Raw genomic sequence first — 26,449 nt, forward strand, 5'->3', positions numbered from 1 at the left:
GCCTATGACAGGGTGAAGTTCCTGTCACGAGCTAGCAGAGGGAGTCTGAGCAGTGGAAAAGAGCTCATTTGCATATAAGCAGCTGCAAAGGCATCTTGGAGCTGTACACTCACCCTGAGTGGAAAAGGGTGCTGAAAAGAACAGCTCCTGAGTAGAGAGCTGGGAAAATAAGGGCTGCCTTGGGAGCCAGGTGATCCTCAAGGGGAGGAATGCTGGCTACAGCCTAACCTTTGGTAAACCTGATAGACTGGCCTGTCTGGTAGAGCTTGGAGTATAGAGAGAGATCAAGCTCCATCATCTCCGGCACAAGAGATGATAGAGAGAAGGAGACTGAGCAACTTGGAGAGTCCTCAGGGAGTGTGTTTGGGAGAAGGTGACTGGGAGTGGGTCTGGAAGAAGGAGTAGCCAGAAGGCCTGGTAGAGCGTGGATTGACCAGAGATTACGCAAGCTTGATGACCAACAAAGGTACTGGTGAAGAGTGTGCAGGACCCGTGGGACCCAAAAGGCCTGGGAACAGAGGACCGGTGGTAGTCCCAAAAGCAGCTAGAAGGATTTAAGGTCCTAGGCTGAAAAGGACTGTTGAGTGACTGGTGGGGTTAGTAATGACCAGCGGAAGCTGCCAGAAGACCCAGAAGGGAGCAGCCTGAAAAACCAGAGATTATTGGCTGAAGGCGACTGGCGAGTGACTGATGGAGGACTGGCGGGGCTGATGGCAACCAGTGGAGAAACTAGTAATGGTACTGGAAGCTGCCCAAAAATCTAGAAGTCCAGGGAGGGATGAGAGAGGACCCAGTGGTGGAGAGTAAAACTGTAACTGAGTTCAAAGAAGCGTGGGATGAACACAGAGGATCTAGAATCAGAAAATAATATTAAAAATTGAACTAAGGCCTTATGGAATAATGTGACAGTCTGTCTGTATATGGCCATTTGGTGGAGGATGGGCTGGGGAGGGCTTCAATGGCTGGGAGGGTGTAGATGGGCTGGAGTAGGTTTTAACGGAGATTTCAGCAGTAGGAACCCAAGCACAGTACCAGGTAGAGCTTTGGATTCTTGCCCAGAAATAGCTAAGAAGAAAAAATTTAAAAAATTTAAATTGAATCAGGTTGGGCAGACTGAATGGACCATTCGGGTCTTTATCTGCCGTCATCTACTATGTTACTATGTTATTACATACATACAACTTATCGATTCAATGAGCTTCAAGCACTTGTCTCAAATCCACCTTATAAGAACATAAGAATTTGCAGCTGCTGGGTCAGACCAGTGGTCCATCATGCCCAGCAGTCTGCTCCCGTGGTGGCCCCCAGGTCAAAGATCAGTGCCCTGAGACTAGCCCTACCTGCATACGTTCCGGTTCAACAGGAACCCATCCAACTTTGTTTTCCCCTATAACAGCCTCCGGAAGAGCGTTCCAGTTTTCCACCACTCTCTGGGTGAAGAAGAACTTCCTCATGTTTGTACGGAATCTATCCCCATTCTCCCTACCTTGGAGAGGGTGAACAACCTGTTCTTTATCTACTAAGTCTATTCCCTTCAGTATCTTGAATGTTTCTATTATGTCCCCTCTCAGTCTCCTCTTTTCAAGGGAGAAGAGGCCCAGTTTCTCTAATCTCTCACTGTACGGCAACTCCTCCAGCCCCTTTATCATTTTAGTCGCTCTTCTCATGTCAGAGTGGTTCTTCGCACTCATCCAAGGTTCCCCCAAACATTGTCTCAGAATTTCATCTGAATCAATCCATAGTCCTTCCTGTCTTCTTTCCAAGACCACATTCGTATCCTGATGAGGCCACATTCTAAATATTTGACTGTAAACGTGCTCTTACTTATTATTTGGACCACATTAAACCTCATAGAACTTTCACTCAACTGTTCCTATCCTTTGATCCAAAGAGACTTGGAACTCCTTTTACTAAGATAACCATCTCAACATAGCTCGCAGACTGTATCTCCTTTTGCTATGCTTGGGCTGGGCTGACACTGGACAGGCATGTCACTGCACATAATGTTTGAGCTATGGTGACTTCAGAAGCTCACCTACGTACCACTCCCTTTGAGGACATCTGTAAATCAGCCACTTAGTCCTCAGTTCATGCATTCACATCCCACTAGGATAGAATAGGATAGTCAATTCAGCCAAGTAGAAACATAGAAACACGATGGCAGATAAAGGCCAAATGGCCCATCCAGTCTGCCCATCCGCAGTAACCATTATCTCTTCCTCTATTTAAGAGATCCTAAGTGCCTGTCCCAGGCTGTCTTGAATTTGTTCTCCATTAAGATGCCAACTTCCTGCTATCCTTTTTTTTTTTTTACTTAAGCAAGGCATGACCCTGGCAGTTAGGGAATCCCACATGTGAGAGTATGCTGCCTGCTTGTCCTAGGAATTCTAAGTGTGTGTTTTAGAAGTATTAATTTCACTATTACACCTCTTGAGTGATTTTTTTGACTTCTGTATGTTTCCCTTTAATCCCTCTTCTTAGTAGAGTACTAGTTTTTATCCCAGGACAAGCAGGCAGGTATTCTCACATATGGATGATGTCATCGACGGAGCCCGGATGCGGACTCCTCACAAGCAGACTTGCTTGAAGAAACTTGAAGTTTTGAGTCGCCCACAGCGCGCATGCGCGAGTGCCTTCCCGCCCAGCACAGGGCACATCTCCTCAATTCTCAGTTTTCCGCGGAGCCGAGAAGTCTGTCTTTGACTCTGCGTTTAACTTCGTTCACTTTGTGCCTTCTCTCAATCGGTTTGTGTTTTTTTCTTCACGAATCGCTGTTTTATTTTATTTCTTTTAGTTTAGTTTAAAAAAAAAAATTTTTCTTCTTCCGTTCGGTTTCCGGGACAGGCCGCTCGGCCGCGGCCCAAGGGCTTCGACTTTGCAGCGGCTATTTTTCCATCTGTGTCCCGGCCTGCTACAGGCTTTAAGAGGTGTAGCAAGTGTCAGCGCGCGATCTCTCTCACGGACCCTCACGAACGCTGCCTTAAGTGCCTTGGGCCGAAGTATCATCCTAGGTCGTGCCTGCCTTGTCAAACACTTCAGCCTCGTGCTTTCAAGCGTCGTTGCATTCTGGTGGACAAGCTTTTCTAGATGGAGTCTCCTACTGATCCCTCAACTTCGAAAGCGTCTTCGGCCTCGACTTCCATCGAGGCTCCTTCTGCGCCTCCTGCTTCCACCTTGAGCCTCATCAGACCCTCGTCATTTGCAGCAGCTGTTGCTTCGACGTCATCTCCTGTATCTTCCCCTGTTTCCTCAGGTCAGATAGCTCAGCAGTCGGTTCCACTGGTGGTGATTAAAGTGTCCAAGACTTCTAAGTCGAAACACACTCACACTACCTCGACAAGGAATGTTAGCTTGGAACTTTCCAGCTTTGTTATTCCAAGCTGTGCTGGATCATTTGGAGGGTCACAGCGCAGTCCAGCCGTTCCTGAAGGGGGTGTGCACCCCCGAAACGGAGTCCCGTTGGACGAATTAAGATCTCTGCTGGCTGTTTGTTTCCACGGAGAAGCTAAGTACTTCCTGTTGGCATTTTTACTTTGCTGGATCTGGACGTTTGAATTTGGCCCCCCGGATAAGGGGCAGAGACAATTGCTGTTTATGGTGGAGTGTGTGTGTGTGTGTTTTATTAATTATTATCTTTTTTCACACTGAGCACTGTTGGGTGCACTTTATTATAAAATTATACACGGAGTAAAAGGCCGGGGATGTTTCACAGTTAACACCCTTTTGGGTGTAAGCCAAGTGACAGCCTGTACCGCTGGATGTTCCAGTGGATGGCTGTGTGACTGAGGGCTCTCCCGTGTTTATCACTCATCAATTAGTGGTAGTTGTATATTTGTCACTCCACCAGTTCCGCTCTTATCTCTCCCCCTTATCTGGTTCCAGTTCTTGGGGTTTGGGAAGTTTCTTCTTCAACACAAGCTGCCTCGACATCCTCGAGTCCTTCTCGAGGCAAAGCATTGGCAGATTAGCTATCTTTCTCATCTTTCCTGCGACAGATGGCTGTAGACTTGGATGTTCAATTGGATACTGGCTCCAAATATTCTAAGGAGTATCTAGAAGGCATGCATCTTCCTCAACCTTCGGCAGAGTGTCTTAAGCTTCCACTTCATAAGCTTTTGAATCAGACTTTTGCTCGATGCATGGAGACACCTTTTCCCATACCAGCAGTTTCAGGAAAATTGGACTCTAGGTATAAAACTATGCATCGCAAAGGGTTTGACAACTCACAGTTATCTCATCAATCCCTGCTTGTTGAATCCTCCTTGAAGAGATCCCATCCTTCCAAGGTCTATGCCATAGTTCCTCCTGGAAGGGAGGGGAAAACTATGGACAGATTTGGACGTTGCATCTACCAGAATGCTATGATGTCCTCTAAAGTCCTCAATTATAATTTTTATTTCATCACTTATTTTGAATTTCTTCTTTCTCTTCTACCAAAGTTTTTGGCTTATTTGGATAACCAAATGCATTTTGAGTTTCAAGAAGTCATTGCTTCTTTCTCTCAATTACGTCTGCATCTCCTCCAATCATCTTATGATGCCTTCGAGTTATCTGCCCGAGCAGCTGCTTGCTCTGTAGCTATGCGTCATCTTGCCTGGTTTCGTACCATTGACATAGACTCTAACCTTCAAGACCGCTTAGCTAACATTCCTTGTCAGGGCAACGACCTCTTTGATGAATCCATCGAGGCAGCCACCAAGAAATTATCTGACCATGAAAAATCTTTTGCTTCTATAGTCAGACTTAAACCAATGCCAGCTCCTGCCAAGCCTGCATGCCCTGCTGTTATCTATCAAAAGCGTTTTGCTCCAAAGCCGGCTCCTTATACTCGCCCTCCTCTGAAAAAACAGCAACCTCAGAAGCAACAGAAACCCCAACCTTCTGCTGCACCTAAGGCTTCTCAGCCTTTTTGACTGTTTACAACAGAGCATAACCTCCACCGTTCTGTCTCTGTTTCTTTTTCCCCCTATAGGCATAACCTCCACCGTTCTGTCTCTGTTTCTTTTTCCCCCTATAGGAGATCGTCTCCATCATTTTTACAACCGATAGATAATAATTACATCCGACCTCTGGGTGCTTACCATCATCAGGGAAGGATACTTTCTTCATTTCACTCAGGTTCCACCAGAGCTTCCTCCAAGAGAGTATCCTTCCAATCCATCCCAGACCGCTCTTCTTCTTCAGGAAGCTCAAGCTCTGCTTCTTCTCCATTCCATTGAACCAGTTCCCTTGGAACAGCAGAACAGGGGGTTTTACTCCCGTTACTTCCTTGTTCCGAAGAAGACGGCCGATCTGCGACCCATTCTGGATCTCAGGGCTCTCAACAAATTTCTAGTCAAAGAAAAGTTTCGAATGTTGTCCCTGGCATCCCTTTATCCCCTTCTCGAGCAGAATGACTGGTTATGCTTTCTGGATCTCAAGGAGGCCTACACTCATATTACCATTCATCCGGGCCTCCCGTCAATACCTCAGATTTCGGGTAGGAATTCTGCACTATCAATACAGAGTACTACCCTTCAGCCTGGCCTCATCTCCCAGAGTGTTCACCAAGTGCCTGGTAGTGGTAGCAGCAGCTCTAAGGAATCATGGTCTTCAGGTATTTCCTTACCTTGACGACTGACTCATCAAAGATTCCACATTTCAAGGGGTTATTGTAGTGACCCAACGGACTACCTGGTTCCTACAAAGTTTGGGATTCAAAATCATCTTTCCCAAATCTCAACTTCAGCCCTCTCAGAATCTACAATTCATTGGAGCTGTTCTGGACACTGTACAACTCAGAGCATTCCTTCCACAACAACGTCTGGAAGCTCTTCTTCAACTCTATCACACAGTGTCTTCCTGCTCTTCCATCTCAGTGAGACACATGTTGGTACTTCTGGGTCACATGGCCTCCACAGTACATGTGACTCCTTTTGCCAGATTTCACCTCAGAATTCCTCAGTGGACACTGGCATCTCAATGGACGCAAGTTTGCGACCCTCCTTCTTGACACATTTCACTCACTCCTTCCTTGAAGAAGTCTCTCTGTTGGTGGATGCTCTCTTCCAATCTTTCCAGAGGCTTGCTTTTTCAAATGCCCCCTCATTAGAAGGTCCTCACGACAGACTCTTCGACCTACGCTTGGGGCGCTCATCTCAATGGCCTCCGTACTCAAGGCCTCTGGACCAGTATGGATTGTCAGTGTCATATCAATCAGTTGGAACTCAGAGCGATCCTCAAAGCTCTCCATGCTTTTCAACATCTACTTCACGACACAGTAGTCCTCGTTCGGACGGACAACCAAGTCGACATGTATTATGTCAACAAACAAGGAGGGACAGGGTCTGCCTCCCTTTGTCAAGAATCTCTGAAGGTTTGGGACTGGGCAATCCTCCACAACACCTTCCTCAAAGCTGTCTACATTCAAGGGGCAAAGAATTGCTTGGCAGACAACTTGAGTCGTCTACTGCAACCTCACGAATGGACTCTCCATTCCTCTCCTCTTCGTCACATTTTTTCACAGTGGGGAACGCTACAGATAGACCTCTTTGCAGCGCCCCACAACTACAAACTGCCTCAGTTCTGCTCCAGGATATACTCTCCTCACCGCCTCGAGGCAGATGCTTTTCTTCTGGAATGGACGAATCTTTTCCTCTACGCATTTCCTCCATTCCCTCTTATTCTCAAGACTCTGGTCAAATTGAAGAACGATCATGCCACCATGATTCTAATCGCTCCTCGGTGGCCGAGACAACCATGGTACTCCCTTCTACTTCAATTCAGCAGCAGGGAGCCATACCTTCTACCAGTTTTCCTTTTTTGCTTACACAGAGTCAAGGATCTCTGCTTCATCCCAACCTGCAGTCTCTACACCTGACATCCTGGTACCTCTCAACATAACCCCTCTTCAGTTTTCTCAATCTGTAAGAGACATTTTAGAAGCTTCTAGAAAGCTTACAACTAGACAATGCTATCACCAAAAATGGACTAGATTTTCTACATGGTGTTTTTCTCATCATAAGGAGCCTCAGCATTCCTCCTTATCTTCTGTTTTGGACTATCTTTTGCACTTATCCAATTCTGGCCTCAAATCTATATCTATACGAGTCCATCTCAGTGCAATTGCGGCTTTCCATCAGCCTATTGAAGGGAAACCCCTCCCTGCTCATCCAGTGGTTTCCAGATTCATGAAAGGACTTTTCAATGTCAAATCTCCTCTCAAACCGCCTCCTGTGGTTTGGGAACTCAATGTTGTCCTTACTTAACTCATGAAGCCTCCATTTGAACCAATTGATAAGGCTCATCTGAAGTATCTGAAGTATCTCACTTGGAAAGTGGTGTTTCTCATTGCCCTCACTTCGGCTCAATGAGTCAGTGAGCTGCAAGCTTTAGTTACTGACCCACCATTCACGATGTTCCATCATGACAAAGTTGTTCTTCGTACTCATCTGAAATTCCTACCTAAAGTGGTCTCAGAATTTCATCTCAACCAATCCATCGTACTTCCAGTGTTTTTTCCAAAGCCTCATTCTCACTCTGGAGAATCAGCTCTTCATACTCTGGACTGTAAACGTGCTTTGGCCTTCTACTTGGAATGCAACAAATCACACAGAACTGTCCTCAACTTTTTGTTTCCTTCGATCCAAATAAGTTGGGCCATCCTATTTCTAAGCGTACCATCTCCAACTGGATGGCGGCTTGTATCTCTTTCTGCTATGCCCAGGCTGGATTACCCCTTCACAGTAAAGTCACAACCCATAAAGTCAGAGCAATAGCAGCTTCAGTAGCTTTCCTCAGATCTACACCTATTGAGGAAATTTGTAAGGCTGCTACTTGGTCCTTGGTTCATACCTTCACTTCTCACTATTGTCTGGATACTTTCTCCAGACAGGATGGACAGTTTGACCAAACAGTATTACAAAATTTATTCTCCTAAATTGCCAACACTCCCACCATCCCATTCTGGTTAGCTTGGAGGTAACCCATATGTGAGAATACCTGCCTGCTTGTCCTGGGATAAAGCACAGTTACTTTCCGTAACAGGTGTTATCCAGGGACAGCAGGCAGCTATTCTCACAACCCACCCACCTCCCCTGGTTGGCTTCTCTGCTAGCTATCTGAACTGAGGAGATGCGCCTGTGCTGGGCGGGAAGGCATTTGTGCATGCGCGGTGCGGGCGACTCGAAACTTCGAGTTTCTTCAAGCAAGTCTGCTTGTGAGGCATCCGCATCCAAGCTCCGTCGATGACATCACCCATATGTGAGAATAGCTGCCTGCTGTCCCTGGATAACACCTGTTACGGTAAGTAACTGTGCTTTTTGGTTTTCCCCATATATATTTGGACTTTGTCCTAGGATAAAGCACAGTTACTTACCTGTAACAAGTGTTATCCAAGGACAGCATACAGATATTCTCACAACCCTCTCATCTCCCCTAGTTGGCTTCTTACTGTTCTTATTGAACTTATGGTCTCATGAACTGGTGCATGCATGATATGGGTGGTCTCGAGACTTTCAAAAAATTTTAAAGTGACAGTACACTTTAACACTGTCCATACCTGGCTCCATAGATGGTGTCACCCACATATGAGAATATCTGCGTGCTGCCTTCGGATAACACCTGTTTACAGGTAAGTAACTGTGCTTTCTGGGTAGGTTTTTGAGGGCTCACACTTTCCACCACAAGTATACCAGTTAGAATAGGATATAAGCCTGGGTCCCCTTCTCTGCAGAGAAGGGGACTGCACAGACTACTTCAGGATGTGCTTGCTGTTCTAATAGGACTGAAAAAAAAAAATAATAAATAAATAAATAACATGCTTACATAAATCACTATGATGGATTCAAATTTTTTTTTCTTATAACAGAATTTTTATCATACTTTCATATGTGGATAGGTTGTGCTCAGATACATGGAGGAAAAAGGGGAACAACCCCCCCCCAAAACCTCACCACCCAGTCATTGCAGAACTTCCACTATACAAAAATATAACACTGTGCATGGCATCAAGAACTATTAAATAGCACTTATGTTATTGTGTAAAATTCTTTGGCCTCAACGTGCCACGTTTCATTATTTCTTCAGGAAGCCAAAACAGTATAATCAAAAGACAAAATGTCTTCCATATAGGTGTCAGTCTCTGCAACACAAACCCAAAACTATAGATTATTAATACTACTTATTTAAATTAAACTAAACAATATTCTAACTTTACATTTTATATAAAGAACAGTTAAGGCAAAACAGATGGGTACCTTTTAAAGCTTACAGTCCGGTATGTAACAGGTTTTGTTCCTCTGCTCACAACGGCAGGGAGACGCTGACAAGGAATTTAATAGAGAAAACTCGCGCCAAAAGGCGTCAGCAACGTCATTGAACGTGACGTGTAAAAACTTGCACTACTGCTACAGATGCTGAAAAGGACCAAAACACCTCTAAAAAGACAATCTTAAAGAAAAACTCGATGGCTAAAATAACTAAAAAGAAATTGAAAAGTGAAAACAGTAAATTAAGATACAAGAAAAGCTTGCCACTCTATCTCGTTGTTCTAATAGCTGTCATACAGGCTGTTATTTACTGTTTCATTGGCATTTTTAGGTGTTGATAGGGGGTCATTAACAAGTGGGGGAGTTTGGAGAGTCATGTCTTCATTCCTTCAGTGGTCATCTAGGCATCTTTTTGGCACTTAATCGTTATTGAAACAGGTCTAGGCTCAAAAGTCTAAACTGTGCCCTGGACATTTTCTACAATGTTCCATTATTGCAGAAAAACATCCAGAAAATAAGCCTGTTCTAGTACCACTCAAGCCACACCTCCAGCACATCCCCTTGAGATTTAGTTGTACTGAAAATGAACAGTACAGAAAACTGTCTACAAAATGGATTTCAAAAATAGTGATTTGGACAGTTTGAGAGAAAAATGTCCATCCACCCCTTTATGCTATTTTTGGGATGTTTTTATTTTCTGAAAATGAGCCCCATAGAGAAAATAATTTTACAATAGGCTCCTACAAATATCTCAACAAAGCAGCAGGCTGCAGGGGTTTTAGCCTAGATATGGGGTAGTTCAGTCATGTAACTGGTGCATGCATGGATGCTATTGTACTATTAGAAATAGGTCAAGTGGTCCACCAGTATTGTAGTGCCACAGGATGAGCTATTTGGTCTCCTGGGACTCCTACAGTAGATTCTCCCTTCTCTGTCCATCACACATACCAGGTCAAAGCTGACCAGCCACCTATGGCATCAGTAGAGGGCACACAGTGTCACCTTTTGATCAAGTATTCCTATACAGACTATATTTTTATTATGCTAACAATACCTACAAATATATAGCAGACACACTCATAAGGAGAGCAGGTGCCACTATTTGAAAACATCAAGTCCCCTTAATATAGCCCTTGGGAGCACTGGGCTATGTGCCAAATCTAACGCAAGCTGCATTATTCAATTTGCATAATAATTAGCATCTTTGCATGCATTTGCTTGATTTGCCTTACATTATCTTGTAGTGTTCTTTATGGTAAACTAATATACACTAAGGTCAAATGACGCAGGTTTTGTCTTGTAATTTTTAAGTGGCAAAAATCCTGTATTACCCCTTTAACACAGCTTAGTAAAGACTCTAAATTTAAACAGGAGACTCAGAAATTCTGTATAGATAGTATACATATATCCTACATGAAACTCAATTTTGGCTAGGCAAAAATTTTGAAATATTTCAAAATATCTTTCCTTTTTCCTAGCCAAATTTTTTTTTACAATTTCATATCTCATAGTAGCATTGATTTACTACAGAAATTGATTGTTTTGCACATTTTTAAAAAATTGTTAATGTTAAAACAACCAATTTAGTATACGTTATTTTCTAGGATCTATAAATTCAATAGGTCTGCTGAGAAACAAGAGAAAGCAGTGTAAACAAATAAATGTAATTATTTTTTCATTTTAAATTAACAGTTGACTATGAATGACTTCAGTGTACATAGGATAATTGGTCGAGGAGGATTTGGAGAAGTATATGGTTGCCGAAAAGCTGACACTGGTAAAATGTAAGTGTAAGGTTTTTGGTTTTTTTAATCAAGGAGATATAAATGAATACAAACAATATATAGGAACTTGAAGCATCATTAATAGAAAGGAAACTTGTATGGTGGCCAATTAATGTATTTTTATTGTAGATTAGGGGTATTGAATAGCCATGTAAATTAGGCACAACTAAGCTATGATCCTTCTAATCATTAAATTACCTGTTCTGCCAAATTTAATCAGAGCTGGAAGAAAATTTTGGATCAATATTCAGTCGGAAGAATTCAGCAATTCTTTAAATACTGACTGCCACCAGCTAACTAGACTGAGATATTTGGTGCTAAGCCATATCTGGACACTAGCACTGGATATCTGGATCTTTGCCAGAACTTGATAGTTACCATATTCTCTCTAATAATCACCTACCCCTTGCTTCAAAGACACCAAAACACCAGAACATTTGGTTTAAAAACCAAACAAAATTCCCCAATAATCACTTACCCTTACCCTTGGCATTTCTCTCCTCTACCCTCCTTCTCCCCGCAACATGACCAGATCTCTCTTCTTAACAGATCTCAAAGTTATGTGCTTGGTCAGTGCAGGGCCTTGAGGATCTTCACATGCTGAATGATTGAGCATGTGCAGATACTAAAGGCCTCACACCAGCCCAGCACCAGCCCAGACCCAATAGTCTCAAGCCACCGATAAGCTATCCCAATATTCTCAAGCCACCGATAAGCTATGCTAGTGACCTGCATTTCGTCAATCCCTTCAGTGGTGGCTATCACCGAAAATCTTTCCAGTGGTCGTCTATTCCACACTGCACCACATCAAAAGATTTTAACAATGGATGCTACCATGCTCAGTTGGGGAACCTACCTTGATGGTCTCCATACATAAGGCTGCTGGAATCCTCAAGAGAAAGCTCTCCATATTAATCTTCTCGAGCTTAGACCAATCCGCAATTCTCTCCTTACATTCCTGGACCACCTCCTCAATTAAGTAGTACTCATTAGAATGGACATCCAAGTAGCCATGTGGTATACAAACAAACAAAGAGGGACAGGGTTTCACTCCCTTTGCAAAGAAGTGATACAAATTGCCTGGGTGATTCCTGACAACAAATTTCTGAAAGCTATTTATCTAGCAGGGAAACAAAAGTCTTAGCAGACAAGTTGAGCAGACTCCTACAACCTCACAAGTGGTCACTCAACTCAACCTTTTAACATCAGATATTTGCAAATTAGGGGACTCTAGTCATAGATCTCTTTGCTTCCCCCCCTCCCCCACAATCACAAACTTCCAATCTTCAGTTCCATAATCTACACTCCCAATCACTTGGAATCCGATGCTTTTCTTCTTGACTGGACAGACAAATTTCTGTAAGTTTTCTCTCCCAACAAGTAGATACTTTTACATTTTCAGCACCAGTATCAGACATTATTGAAGCTTCTAGACCTTCCACTGAACGTTGTTATCGCTTCAAGTGGACTCATTTCATGTTCTGGTATAGTCACCACTCACTGCCTCTACCATCAGTTCTTAACTACCTCCTAAACCGTTCCAACTCTGGTCTAAAAACCACTTCAGTCAGAGTTCATCTCTGTGCTATTAATGCTTTTCATACACCTCTTTTTTCTTATTGAAATTTTCAAACAAAATCTCACAAGTACACACTTGTTCAAGCAATACAGAACATAAGAATTTGCCTCCACCGGGTCAGACCAGAGGTCCATCGCGCCCGGCAGTCTGCTCCCGCAGCGGCCCATCAGGTCCATGACCTGTAAGTGATCCCTTATATCCTTCAATCCTTCCTTATCTATATCCTTGTAACTGTACCCTTCTTCATCCTATATCTTCCCTATCTATATCCTTCAATAACTTCTTCTTTCAAGAATTTATCCAATTTCTCTTTGAAACCTTGTAAAGTACTCTGTCCTATCACACCCTCCGGAAGCGCATTCCAGGTATCCACCACCCTCTGAGTGAAGAAGAAGCGCATTCCAGGTATCCACCACCCTCTTGAATGAAGAAGTACTTCCTGGCATTGGTTCTAAACCTGTCCCCTTTTAGTTTCTCCGAGGAAACATACATTAGAAATTATTCTAAGGTTCATCCTTAGACCTCTAATAGAAAGGGGGGGGGGGTGTACCTAAATTCCAGGAGAAAAGGCTTTAACACAAATTAAGTTCTGTTAACCCATTCCAATAGTAATCTAATTAGCATGCGCTTCAGGCGGACAACTTTTTTGAATCCAAAAATGCTCTCAAGTGTTCTGGTTGAAAATAAACATAAGTAATACCCAAGTATTTAATACAACATTTACAAGGGTAAACCAACAAGAATTTTGCTCCCAGTGCCAACACTTCCTGTCTCATGTCCAAGAAAGCTCTTCTAGTTCTTTGTGCCTATCATGTCACATCTGAGTAAACCCTATTTTTTTCCCCATAAAAAAGAACTTGGGTATTTCTAAAGTATAATTTCATAATCAAATTTATATCTTGTTCATATATAAATGAAACCAACAGCGTTGATCTTTCAGAGAGTAGATTCCAAAACTGCAGAAATATCAAGATCTTCGTTTTTCATTAATTGGTCACTAGTTTCTGGGAAATCTCCTATCTTCTTTGAGGGAATATAGTAAATTTCATTCACAGGGGGAATATTTTGAGAGGAAAATTTTAGGACTTCAATGAGATATTTCTTAAAGGCATCTAACGGAGAAATCCCAGAAGTTTTTAGAAAGTTCAAAAACCAAAGATTCAATCTCCTATTGTAGTTCTCTAACATTCAAATTTTCTTATGCAAAACCTGATTCTCTTTTTTTATAGATGTTGTAACGTCTTTTAGGGTTACCATATCTTCTTTTACTAATGTCAGTTGTGTGGTAAATTTATTTTTTATGCCTGCTATGGTTTCAGTTAAAGTCTCCACTTTACTCAGAAGAGCTGATATTTCTTTAGTTGTGTTATCCGTCTGTGTCAAGTTTCTGGAGAGCATTCCAAATGCCCTTTAATGTCGCCTCAGGCTTTCCCTTGCTGGCAGGAACAGCAGATTGCTGCAACAATTTTCCACCCTCCAGCAAGTCATCTGTAAAGTCTTTTCCACCGGAGGCCTCCAGACTTGCAGGAGCCATAGAACGAGGTGACTGATTGCTCTCTGGAGGCGAAAGAGCAAGCTTGGTCCCTTTTTAAGGACACAGTCACCGAGGCGCAAAATATATATATACCGCGTATCAACAAGGGATCCAAGAGGAAAAAGAACAAAGAACCGGCGTGGCTCATTGTAGAGGTGAAGGAAGCGATCAGAGACAAGAAAACTTCATTTAAGGAATGGAAAAGGTCAAAAACGGATGAAAACTAGAACAAGCACAAAAAACATCAACACAGGTGCCATAAGGCGGTAAAAGGGGCCAAAAGAGACTACAAGGAAAAAATAGCCAAGGAGGTGAAGAACTTCAAGCCGTTATTTCGATATATTAAGGGGAAACGACCTGCAAAGGAAGTGGTGGGACCATTGGATGACCATGGAATAAAGGGAGCACTAAAGGAGGACAAAGCAATCGCTGACAAACTGAACACATTTTTTGCATCTGTATTTACCGAAGAAGATGTACCCATCAGGCTATATGCTGGAAATGAAGACGGAAAGCTGACAGGATTGACGGTCAGTCTAGAGGAGGTATGTAGGCAGATTGATAGGCTTAAGAGCGATAAATACCCGGGACCGGATGGCATCCATCCGAGGGTCATCAAGGAACTGAAAGGGACCATAGCTGAACTGCTTCAACTAATAGTCAATCTGTCGATCAAATCGGGAAAGATTCCGGAAGACTGGAAGGTAGCGAATGTTACACCTATCTTCAAGAAGGGTTCGAGGGGAGATCCAGGGAACTACAGACTGGTGAGTCTGACCTCTGTACCGGGAAAGATGGTAGAGTCACTGATAAAGGACAGCATCATTGATCACCTTGACGGAAACGGGCTGAAGAGGACCAGTCAGCACAGTTTTAGTAAAGGCAGGTCGTGTTTGACAAACTTGCTGCACTTCTTTGAGGGAGTAAACAGACAGATAGACAAAGGCGATCCAGTCGACATTGTATATCTGGATTTTCAGAAGGCGTTCAACAAGGTTCCGAATGAATGACTACTTTGGAAAATTGCAAGCCATGGAATTGAGGGTGAAATACTCACGTAGATTAAAAACTGGCTGGAGCATAGGAAACAGAGAGTGGGGGTAAATGGACAATACTCAGACTGGAAGAGCGTCACCAGTGGGGTGCCGCAGGGCTCGGTGCTTTGACCCGTGCTCTTTAACATCTTTATAAATGATCTGGACATAGGTACGACGAGCGAGGTGATTAAATTTGCGGATGATACGAAGTTATTCAGAGTAGTAAAGACGCAGGGGGATTGCGAAGATCTGCAACGTGACATAATCAAGCTCGAGGAATGGGCATCGACATGGCAGATGAGGTTCAATGTGGATAATTGTAAAGTGATGCATGTCGGTAACAAAATTCTCATGCACGAATACAGGATGTCCGGAGCGGTACTTGGAGAGACCTCCCAGGAAAGAGACTTGGGTGTTCTGATTGACAAGCTCCATCGATCCTGTATTCATGCATGAGATTTTTGTTACCGACATGCATCACTGAAGCTGTCCACACAATGTGCGGCGGCAGCAAAAAGGGCAAACAGAATGCTAGGAATGATAAAGAAGGGGATCATGAACAGATCAGATAAGGTTATCATGCCGCTGTACCGGGCCATGGTACGCCCTAACCTGGAGTACTGCGTCCAGCACTGGTCACTGTACCTGAAGAAGGACTCGAAAGAGTCCAGAGAAGAGCGACTAAGATGGTTATGGGGCTGGAGGAGCTGCCGTACAGCGAAAGATTAGAGAAACTGGGCCTCTTCTCTCTCGAACAGAGGAGATTGAGAGGGGACATGATCGAAACATTCAAGGTACTGAAGGGGATAGACTTAGTAGATAAGGACAGGTTGTTCACCCTCTCCAAGGTAGGGAGAACAAGAGGGCACTCTCTAAAATTGAAAGGGGATAGATTCCGTACAAACGTAAGGAAGTTCTTCTTCACCCAGAGAGTGGTAGAAAGCTGGAACGCCCTTCCAGAGGCTGTTATAGGGGAAAACACCCTCCAAGGATTCAAGACAAAGTTAGACAAGTTTCTGTTGAACAAGAACGTGCGCTGGTAGGGCTAGTCTCAGTTAGGGTGCTGGTCTTAGACCAGAGGGCCGCCGCTTGGGCGGACTGCTGGGCATGATGGACCACTGGTCTGACTCAGCAGTGGCAATTCTTATGTTCTTATCAAACCCTGATATTGAGTCTCCCTCCTTGCAGAACAATGCCGGGGATCCTCCAGAGCTCAACCACTGAGCTCGCACCACGAAACCCTCAATAGTCTTCTGAGAAGTAGGTGCACCTTTAGAGCTCAAGGGAAGAGCCCTAACCACTGCCTTTCTCTTAGTATGTGGCATTATTTAGGGGGAAAATTTTCAGTAACTCAGATTGAGAGCTAACCGCAGGACGCTTTATGCCACCATCTTAAAATGCCTCTCTGTGAGGCCTCCTTTTCATACATCTCTTGTTAAGAAGCCATTATCTGTTCATCCTTAGGCCTCCAGATTTATGAAAGGCCTTTTTCATACTAAATCACCAATCAAACCTCCTCCAGTTGCTTGGGATCTTAATCTAATACTGTGAACTATGATGAAGCCTCCCTTTGAACACTGGCATCATCATATCTTTTTTTTTTTTTTTAATTTCTTTATTCTTTTTCAAACTTACATCAAGTGCACAAAAAGAACAACATGAAATACTATCGTATAACATTTGAATATCAAACATTATATTCTTAATATGTAAATTAATTAAAGGCATCATCATATCTTAAATACCTCATTTGGAAAATAGTATTCTTAATCTGCATCACTTCGGCACACCAAGTCAGTGAACTTCAATCACTTGTCTCATACCCTGCTTGCACAACATTCTACCATAACAGTGTCATTCTTCGAACTCACCCTAACTTCCTCTCGATAGTCGTCTCACAATTTCAACTAAACCAATCTATAGTTCTACCTGTCTTCTATCACATTCTCATCCTGTTGAAGCAGCACTCCACACATTGGACTGTAAATGTGCTCTCACATATTACTTGGATTGAACCAAACCTCACAGCTGTTCCTGTCATTTGATCCAAACAGGGAGCTTCTGTCACCAGGGGAACTTATCTCCACATGACTGGCAAATTGTATCTCTTTTTGCGACACTCAGGCTGGGCTGCTGCTGGAGGGTTGTGTCACAGCACATAGTTAGAGCAATGGCAACTTCAGTAACTTATCTACGTTCCACTCCCATTGAGGACATCTGTAAAGCAGCCACCTGGTTCTTAGCTCATAACTTCACATCCCACTACTATTTAGAAAATCTTTTTAGATGGGATAGTCAGTTCGGTCAAGTAGTTTTACAAAAGTTTTTTTTCCACATAACAGCCATGTGGTTTCGGTTCATAGACAGTAACGCGGAAGACAAAGGCGCGCGCCGACAACTGAGCGCAAGACGGAGGTGCGCGTCGAAGAAAAAGACTGTTTTTAGGGGCTGCGATGGGGGGTTTTGTTGGGGAGCCCCCCCACTTTACTTAATACAAATCGCTGCGGCGTTGTGGGGGGTTTGGGGGGTTGTAACCCCCCACATTTTAGTGAAAACGTAACTTTTTCCCTAAAAACAGGGAAAAAGTTAAGTTTTCAGTAAAATGTGGGGGGGTTACAACCCCCCAAAACCCCCATAATGCCCCCACAACGCGGCGTAGCCCCTAAAAACAGTTTTTTTCTTCGGCGCGCACCTCCACGCTGCGCTCAGTTGTCTGCTCGCGCCTTTGTCCCGGCGCGCTTTTGACCTGACACCTGTGGTTTCAGCTAGGGAATCCTATCTGTGAGAATATGCTGCCTGCTTGCCATTATTTGATGTACAGTTACTTACCTGTAACGGATGTTATCTGAGAACAGCAGGGAGATATTCTCACAACCTTTCCACCTCCCCTTGTTGGCTTCTTAGCTTTTCTACAGAATTTATGGGCCCGCGAAATGACGTCAGATGGGAAGGCACTGGTGCAAGCAAGTTTAATGTGATTGTACCTTTTTGCACTGTCTGTACCGGGCTCCATGGATGACATCACTCATCTGTGAGAATATTTCACTGTCAAGTATATACATTGTCGAGTCACATTATTATGACCACAGCCTACCTCTGATATCAGAGATGCACAGCTAACAAACAAATGAACATGTGACGCCCAGACTTCATGGGTATATAAGGTAGGATGTTAGCAAGTTGTCAATATAGCAACTGTGGCTGTCATGAAGAAAAAAGCGCGATATATCAGACATTGAAAAAGGCATGATCATCGGCTACTGGGCCAAGGGTGATAGCATTTTGGAAAAGGTGGAGTTTTTTTAACTGTTTACGGCCTGCGGTAGTTAGTGTACCGTGAGTGGACAAATGGAACATAACATAACATCGTGCTTCTTAACCGCGTAACCATGAGTTCTACGCGGTTTACAAAAGATTATAAACTAAAGACAAATTAAGAATGACAAAAAGAAATTATTTAACTAGCAGCATAGACAAATTAATAACCTAGCAGCAATGACAAAGTGAGAAGAAGCAGTGAGAAGATTATAAACTAAAGATAATTTAACAATGACAGAAAGAAATTATTTAACCAAGTATTATGAAAAGAGATAAGTTTTCAGTTGAGTTCTGAAATGTTTATAAGAACAGGCTCCAAGTAATAACAATTAAAATTCTCTGTCTTGTGAAGCTGCTTGGAATGCTAAAGTATGGTCCAGAAATTTCTTGCTTTTACAGCCCTGTACTGATGGGAAGATAAACAGGGCATGAGATTTTCTACTATTTTTATACGATGCTAGAGAGAATCTATTAACCATATAAAATGGAGCGGTACCATACATAACCTTTTAGCAAAAGCAACCCAACTTAAAGAAAACATAAGCCTCCATTGGCAGCCAATGCAACTCACAATAGAATGGAGTCACATGATCATATTTTTTAAGACCATAGATCATTCTAACCGCTGTATTCTGAATTAATACTAATCGATGGCTCGTGAATAATCTTATGTGGCGACACAACAAAGAACTTTGTCAGGGTTAAGCTTGAGTTTGAAATCTTGCATCCAAGAGTTCATCAATTTCAACACTGACTCAATTTTATGAGAGATATGAGATAATACTGTAGCACAAGGTATGACAATTGTGATATCATCAGCATAGCTGAACAGTTCTATACCTAGGTTACTCAAACTGTAACCCAGGGAGGAAAGATATACATTAAATAATATGGGTGAAAGTGGGGAATCCTAGGGTACACCACTTGGATTTTTACAGTTAGAGGAAAACTGATTATTAAACTTAACCTGATATTGTCTGGATTCCAAAAACCCTAAAAGAGCATCCAAACAAGCCAATAATTTGGTATGATTCACTAAATCAAAGGCACTACTTAGGTTGAATTGAAGCACCAGTGCACTGTTACCCCTGCTCAGTAGGACATTTAAATGGTCTAATAATATAGCCAACACTGTCTCAGTACTAAAATAGGTTCTGAAACCTGATTGAGAATCGTGCAGTAGGGAATGTTGCTCAAGATATTTTGTGGGCTAGATATGAACAAAATGCAATAGGTCTGTAGTTAGATGGTCCTCAGCTCATAGCTTCACATCCCACTACTATTTAGAAAATCTTTCTAGATGGGATAGTCATTTCGGCCAAGTAGTTCTACTAAAGTTTTTTCCACATAACAGCCAACTTCCCTCCAACCCTTGTGGTTTCAGCTAGGGAGTCCCATCTGTGAGAATATGCGGGCCGACCGGCATGCTACTGTGGGGTAACTTACTAGCCAAACGAACCACGAGACTTCCAGATGTGTGTCCAAAACGATTGTACAGTGAATCCTATTGTGAATGGGGCTCCAGAGCAGACAGCTGGTGACTGCGTCTGTGCTCACGAGGGTTCATTGCAAAAAATGGCTGCAATTTGCACAGGACTACTGACATTGGACTTGCACTGACTGGCAGAGGGTTGCCTTCTCCAAAGAGTCACGTTTTGAGCTCCATCGAAAGGATGGATATTGGTGGGTCAGGCTTGAAACTGCTGAGAACAAACACCCAGCAACCACTGTTGGATGTACATAAGCTGGTGGAGACAGCATTAGGGTCTGGGGAATGTTTTCTTAGTATGGTATGGATCCCTTGATACCTCTGGAAGGCATTCTCAACCAATATGGGTACCTCTCCATCCTTGCTGATCATGTACATGTTGATGGTCTTCCCTATGGCCGATGGGATCTTCAACAGGACAATACAACATAAATTGTTTGCAGAGTACAACCAAGTCTTCCAGCTACTTCCCTGGCTTTTGAATTCCCCAGACCTTAACATAATCGAGCTCATTTGAGACCACCTCGATCGACATGTTCGACAACTGGATCTACCACCATGTAGCCATTAGCAACTGTCAGATGCAATGCAGTCTGCATGGCTCCAGATACCTCTAGCAACCATCCAGCATCTTATGGAGTCACTCCCTCGGTGTCTGGCTGCCGTCCGTGTTGCCAGAGGCAGTTTTTCTGGATAATAGCAGGTGGTCATAATAATGTGACTGTACTGTACAGTATATATCTACTATAATAAAACATTAAGCATGCATGCGCACTCCGGCCTGCGTGTTCCCTGATCCGTATGTCCGTGGCAGGCAGGAGTGCGCATCCGTGCATAAAACGGTCCCTGCGATCTTGCCGGCTCCCCCCTCACTCACAGTAACTCCCCCCCTCGCATCCCTCCTCGAAGCACCCAAACCCCCGTTGACCCTCCCATCGCAGTCTGACCCTCCCATCCCTTCCCGCCGTCTGACTGGCTCATTTAGTCCCTTGCTGCCCCCCTTCCGGCGGTCCCGACAAACCTGCCGACTCCAGCAGCGTCCGCAGCACTCTACACACGCTGCTTCGGGGCCTTCTACTGCCCTGATTTGCTCTGCTGCGTCTCTGATGATATCATCAGGGACGTGCCTGAGTAAATCAGGGCAGTAGAAGGCCCTGAAGCAGCGTGTGTAGAGTGCTGTGGACGCTGCTTCAGTCAGCAGGTTTGTTGGGACCACGGGAAGGGAAGGGGAGCAGCAAGGGACTAAGGGAGCCGGCCAGACCGCGGGAAGGGAAAGGGGGGGTAGGGGAAAACGCTGCTACTGCATAGGGAAGTGGTGTGGGGGGAGGGAAATGGAGGGGGAGGGAATGCTGCTGCGGCTGCTGTACAGGGAAGTGGGGGTGGGGAAATGCTGTTGCTGCACAGGGAAGTTTGGTGGGGGGAGGGAAATGCTGCTGCTGCTGCACAGAAAAATGGAGGGGGAGGGATAGAAGGAAAGACAGACAGTAGGAGGGAGGGAGACAGAAAGAAAAGAAGAAAGACACAGGGGCAGGGAGAGACACAGAAAGACAGACAGACAAAGGGGGCCAGGGAGAGAGACAGACAAACAAATAGAAAGACAGTGGGAGGGAGAGAGACAGAAATAAAGAAAGACAAACAGACATATTACTTAAGTGTTTACTGGCCACTGGTTAACATATAATTCTGTTTGAAAACTAAGAACAAAAGAGGTGCCCTGCTGGGTCAAACCAACAGTCCACTGAGACCAGCATTCTGTCTCTGACAGTGGCCAGTCCAGGTTACTTGGAAGTAACTGTCAAATTCTAATAGGAAGGTCAATTTCATGGTGGTTACTCCAAGAAGTTGAAATGGCAAATACAATTATTAAATTCAGCTATACTCTTAGCCTTAACACATTCTCTGATAACAAATTCCATAGCTTAATTTATTATTGACTATTAGTTTCACATTTTACATATATTACAGATTAGTAAAATACATAAAAAAATGTCTTGACAATCTATTTTCAGGTATGCAATGAAATGTTTAGATAAGAAGAGAATCAAGATGAAGCAAGGAGAAACATTAGCCTTAAATGAAAGAATTATGCTGTCTCTTGTGAGCACCGGAGTGAGTATTACTACTCTAGCTGAACTTTAACCATATTATACTGTAGTTTCTCTGTTGATAGGAGTAGTTCTGGTCTAAACTTTCAGGTATTTAAAATTTAAGTTTCAAATATATGCATTATCCTAGGACAAGTAGGCAGCATATTCTCACATGTGGGTGACCTCATCCATAGAGCCCAGTATGGACAGTGATAAAAGTGGATTGCCACTTTAAGTTTTTAGAAACTTTGCAACTGCCTGTACTGCGCATGGGCAAGTGCCTTCCTGCCCAACCCCAGCTCGCGGTATCTCAGTTCTTCATTTTCCACAGAGAAGAAATGCTATTTTTGGGGTTCTGTTTTTGGCCCTTCAGCTTTCGTTATAATTTTTTTTTTTTTATCCTTCTTTGGTCTATTAAAAAAAAAACTTATTTTTTTCCTTTCATTTTTAATTTTTTTGGTGCCTCAGTGGGGCCTTTTGGTTCTCTTTATTTTTTTCCTACCTCAGCGGTTCTCTGTATCTTTTTTCATCATTGAGTTTGATCTCGCCGGCGAGATTTTTCCGTCCATGTCTAAACCTTCAAGCAGTTTCAAAAAGTTTTGTCAGTGCCAGCGCTCTATTTCAGTCACCAACCCACATAGTTGGTGTTTGCAGTGTTTGGTGCCTGAGCATCGAGTAGACACTTGTACTCGTTCTACATTACAGAAACACTCATTGAAAGCTCAACATTCCCAGCAAGAGAAGCTGTTTGGGGACACCATGAACTCCACTGATAAATCCAAGGCACTGGTACCAGCAGTTCCGACATCGACATCGGACACTGTTCCTCCGTCAGACAAGCTCACTAAGAAGCCATCCTTTTCCCAGCAAGCGTCGCAGGCCTCTACAGCATCTAGTCCCTCGATGCAGGCCAAGCGTTGACGTCATCAATTTCCGTCAGTGCAGGCTGTGTCTCCTACAGGGCATGCATTCTTATTGAGGTCTCCCACCCCTTGACACCCTGCAGCACTGATGGTAACTGCCATTGAGCCAAGAGTATTGGTTATAATCTTCAAGGAACAACTCAATTAGTTTTTCTGGAGGGAGTTCGGTGACCTCTTTAAATTGCACTCAACATCAGTGCTTATATCAACTCCCTCAGCCTGAGCATAGCACTCTGAGACTACATGGTACTGGTCACAGGTCTGCATCGAGATGCCACTCTACATTATATCGGTGCTCTTCATCTCGTTGATGCTCTCCATCTAGGCATGGACACTCTATATCGAAGCATCGATGTTCTGCATCACAACATCGGTGTACATCCCATGCTTCCTGATTAAAAAAATTATTGCGTCACTCATCATCGTCTTTGGATCGGTACCAACATCATTGAAGAAGCTCTTCTCAGCACTTTCACAGTCATTGGAATCAACCTGGAAAATCTTTGCCCTACAGAGAATCTCCTGGGATACAAGGCATTGATTATGACCTATTCTGTCACCATACTGATACTGAGTATAAGCCTACATTATCTGCTCCTGAATCCTATGGTATCTCTTCAGATCCGTTTCATCCTCCTCCTGGAAGATTTGCTCTGAAGGAACTTTCCTTTACCAATTATATCAGGTAGTTGGGGAAAGCTCTACCTGTCAAATTGGAGGCAGCCACTGAGCCCAGAGCAGAACTTCTTGATGCTTTGGATTTTTATGAGCCTCCTAAAGAGCTTCTTAAATTGCCTTTACAGAATCTCCTCAAAGAGGTGCTGTTTAAGAACTGAGAGAATCTGTTTTCTGTCACTATAGCTCCTAGAAAAATTGACTCACTTTATGGAATCATATCTTGCCCTGGCTTTGATAAACCGCAACTATTTGTTGAATCAACCCTTAAAAATTCTTCCAGCTCCAGGGTTTATGCCACTGTATCAACAGGATGGTCATAGTATGGATAAATGTGGTCGCTGTCTTTACCAGAACTCTATGTTGGAAAATTGAGTTCTTAATTACAACTTCTACATGTCTTTTTACCTTAAACATCTCATAAAGAAGTTGGCTGATTTTGAGCAGCATATTCCATCTGATCACCTAACAGATTTTCAGCAGTCTTCTTCAAACACAAAAATATATGGCATGAACAGCATTTGATGCTTTTGAAATGTCATCAAGAGCATCTTTTATGTCTGTTGCTATGAGATGTTTTGTCTGGCTCTAAGTCTCCAATATGGACATCAACCTTCAGGACCAGTTAGCAAATATCCCTTGCCTCAGTGAAAAACTCTTTGGCTGCTACTCAAAACCTAATTCAGCATGAGCAGAATTGAAATTCTTTAACAAGATCTAAGACTAAGGCTCAACCATCTAAGCCTCCTCAAAAATCAACCTCTTATTCCTATAAAAGACAGTATACTACTACATCCTCTTCTTCTAAGCCTCCACCACCGAAGAGACGGAAACAACAGAGACCTCAGAAACCCCAGTCTTCGGCTCCTCAGAAACCAGCTTCTAGAGAGCATAGCCAAAATTCCTCCTTCTCAGCCTCTTCCTCAACTCATTGGAGGTCAATTTAAGTTGTATCATCGCCATTGAACTCTCATCACCATGGACACCTGGGTCTTAGAGGTCATCAGGGAAGGATACTCTCCATTTTATCACCATTCTTCCAGACCACCTTCTAAGAGAGTCCTCTTTCATATCACAACAGACTCCCTTCTTCAGGAAATTGAAGCTCTATTTCAACTAAATGCCACAGAGGTAGTTCCCCATTCTTAGAAAAATTAGGGGTTCTACTCCAGGTATTTCCTAATTCCAAAGAAGGCAAGGGTTCTCTGTCCAATTCGTGACTTCTGCACCTTAAACAAATATCTAGTCAAAGAAAAGTTTTGCATTCTATCTCCCGATCACAGAAAGTTTCTCCATTTTCGGATAATTCATCCACATTTCCAGTAGAAAGTTCTGCCATTTGGCTTCGCTTTTTCTCCAAGAGTATTCACGAAATGCCTAGTGGTTGTAGCAGCAACCCTACGTACTCACGGGATTTAAGTGTTCCCATATCTGGACGATTGACTGATAAAAGCCACATCTCCTCAAGCAGTTCACTCGGCAACACAGTTGACACTCACTTTTCTCCAGCTTCTCAGGTTCGAAGTCAACTTTCCCAAGTCACAATTTCAACCATCTAAAGTGCTGCAATTCATAGGGGCCCTTAGTTAAGCTTAAGCGTGAATCAGCCAAAATGATCCTAATAGCTCCTTGGTGGCTCAGACAACCCTGGCTTTCCCTTCTACTTCAGCTGAGTTCCAAGAATCCAATTCCTTTACAAATCTTTCTATCTCTTCTCATTCAGATTCATGGATCTGTAATCTCTGCACCTGACAGCTTGGTACCTCTCAGTCTGACTTCAGCCGATTTTAATCTTTTTGACTCAGTACAATTCATTATAGCTGCTTCCAGAAAACCTTCTACTCATCAACAGAAGTGGACACACTTCAATTTGTGGTGTATTCTCCATGACCAAGATGCTTCCTCCTCTTCTCTTCCTTTAGTGTTGGATTATCATCTCCATTTATCCAATTCTGAACTTAAAACCACTTCAGTCAGAGTTTACCTCAGTGCTATTAGTGCTTTCCATGCTCCTGTCAACAATAAACCTCTATCCACTCATCTACTTGTTTTCCAATTTATGAAAAGACTTTTCAATTCCAAACCTCCGCTCAAGCCGCTTCCAGTTGTCTGGGATCTTAATGTAGTCCTCGCCAGTCTGCTCATCTTAAGTTTCTCACTGATCTCTATCACTTCATAGAAACATAGAAATATAAGGCAGATAAGGGCCACGGCCCATCCAGTCTGCCCACCCTAATGACCCTCCCCTACCTTTCTCCACGTGACGATCCCATTTTGTCTTAAAATCAGGCACGCTGCTGGCCTCGATCACCTGAAGTGGAAGACTATTCCAGCAATCAACCACTCTCTCGGTGAAAAAGTACTTCCTGGTGTCACCGCGCAGCTTCCCTCCCCTGATTTTCCACGGATGCCCTCTTGTAGCCGTGGGACCTTTGAAAAAGAAGATATCTTCTTCCACCTCGATACGGCCTGTGAGATATTTGAACGTCTCGATCATGTCTCCCCTTTCTCTGCGTTCCTCGAGTGAATATAGCCGCAACTTTTTCCAGCCGGTCCTCGTATGGGAGGTCCTTGAGTCCCGAGACCATCCGGGTGGCCATTCGCTGGACCGACTCCAGTCTCAGCACATCTTTGCGGTAATGAGGCCTCCAGAATTGTACACAGTATTCCAGATGGGGTCTCACCATGGATCTATACAATGGCATAATGACTTCAGGCTTACGGCTGACGAAACTCCTACGTATACACCCTATGATTTGTCTAGCCTTAGATGAA

The 26,449-nt window shown here is 43.4% G+C and overlaps 1 protein-coding gene across 10 annotated transcripts in view; it reads left to right on the plus strand.

Annotated features, from left to right (window-relative positions):
• Positions 1-26,449, plus strand: part of GRK3 (G protein-coupled receptor kinase 3) — a 466,643-nt gene that overhangs the window by 315,330 nt on the left and 124,864 nt on the right. For all 10 annotated transcript variants that reach the window (XM_033955477.1, XM_033955470.1, XM_033955473.1 and 7 more), the window contains 2 exons: positions 10,941-11,032; positions 21,999-22,098. In XM_033955477.1, the coding sequence (XP_033811368.1) occupies positions 10,941-11,032; positions 21,999-22,098 (192 nt within the window). The remainder of the gene's footprint in view (positions 1-10,940; positions 11,033-21,998; positions 22,099-26,449) is intronic.

This window comes from Geotrypetes seraphini, chromosome 8 (genome assembly GCF_902459505.1).
Source record: "Geotrypetes seraphini chromosome 8, aGeoSer1.1, whole genome shotgun sequence".
NCBI lineage: Eukaryota > Metazoa > Chordata > Amphibia > Gymnophiona > Dermophiidae > Geotrypetes > Geotrypetes seraphini.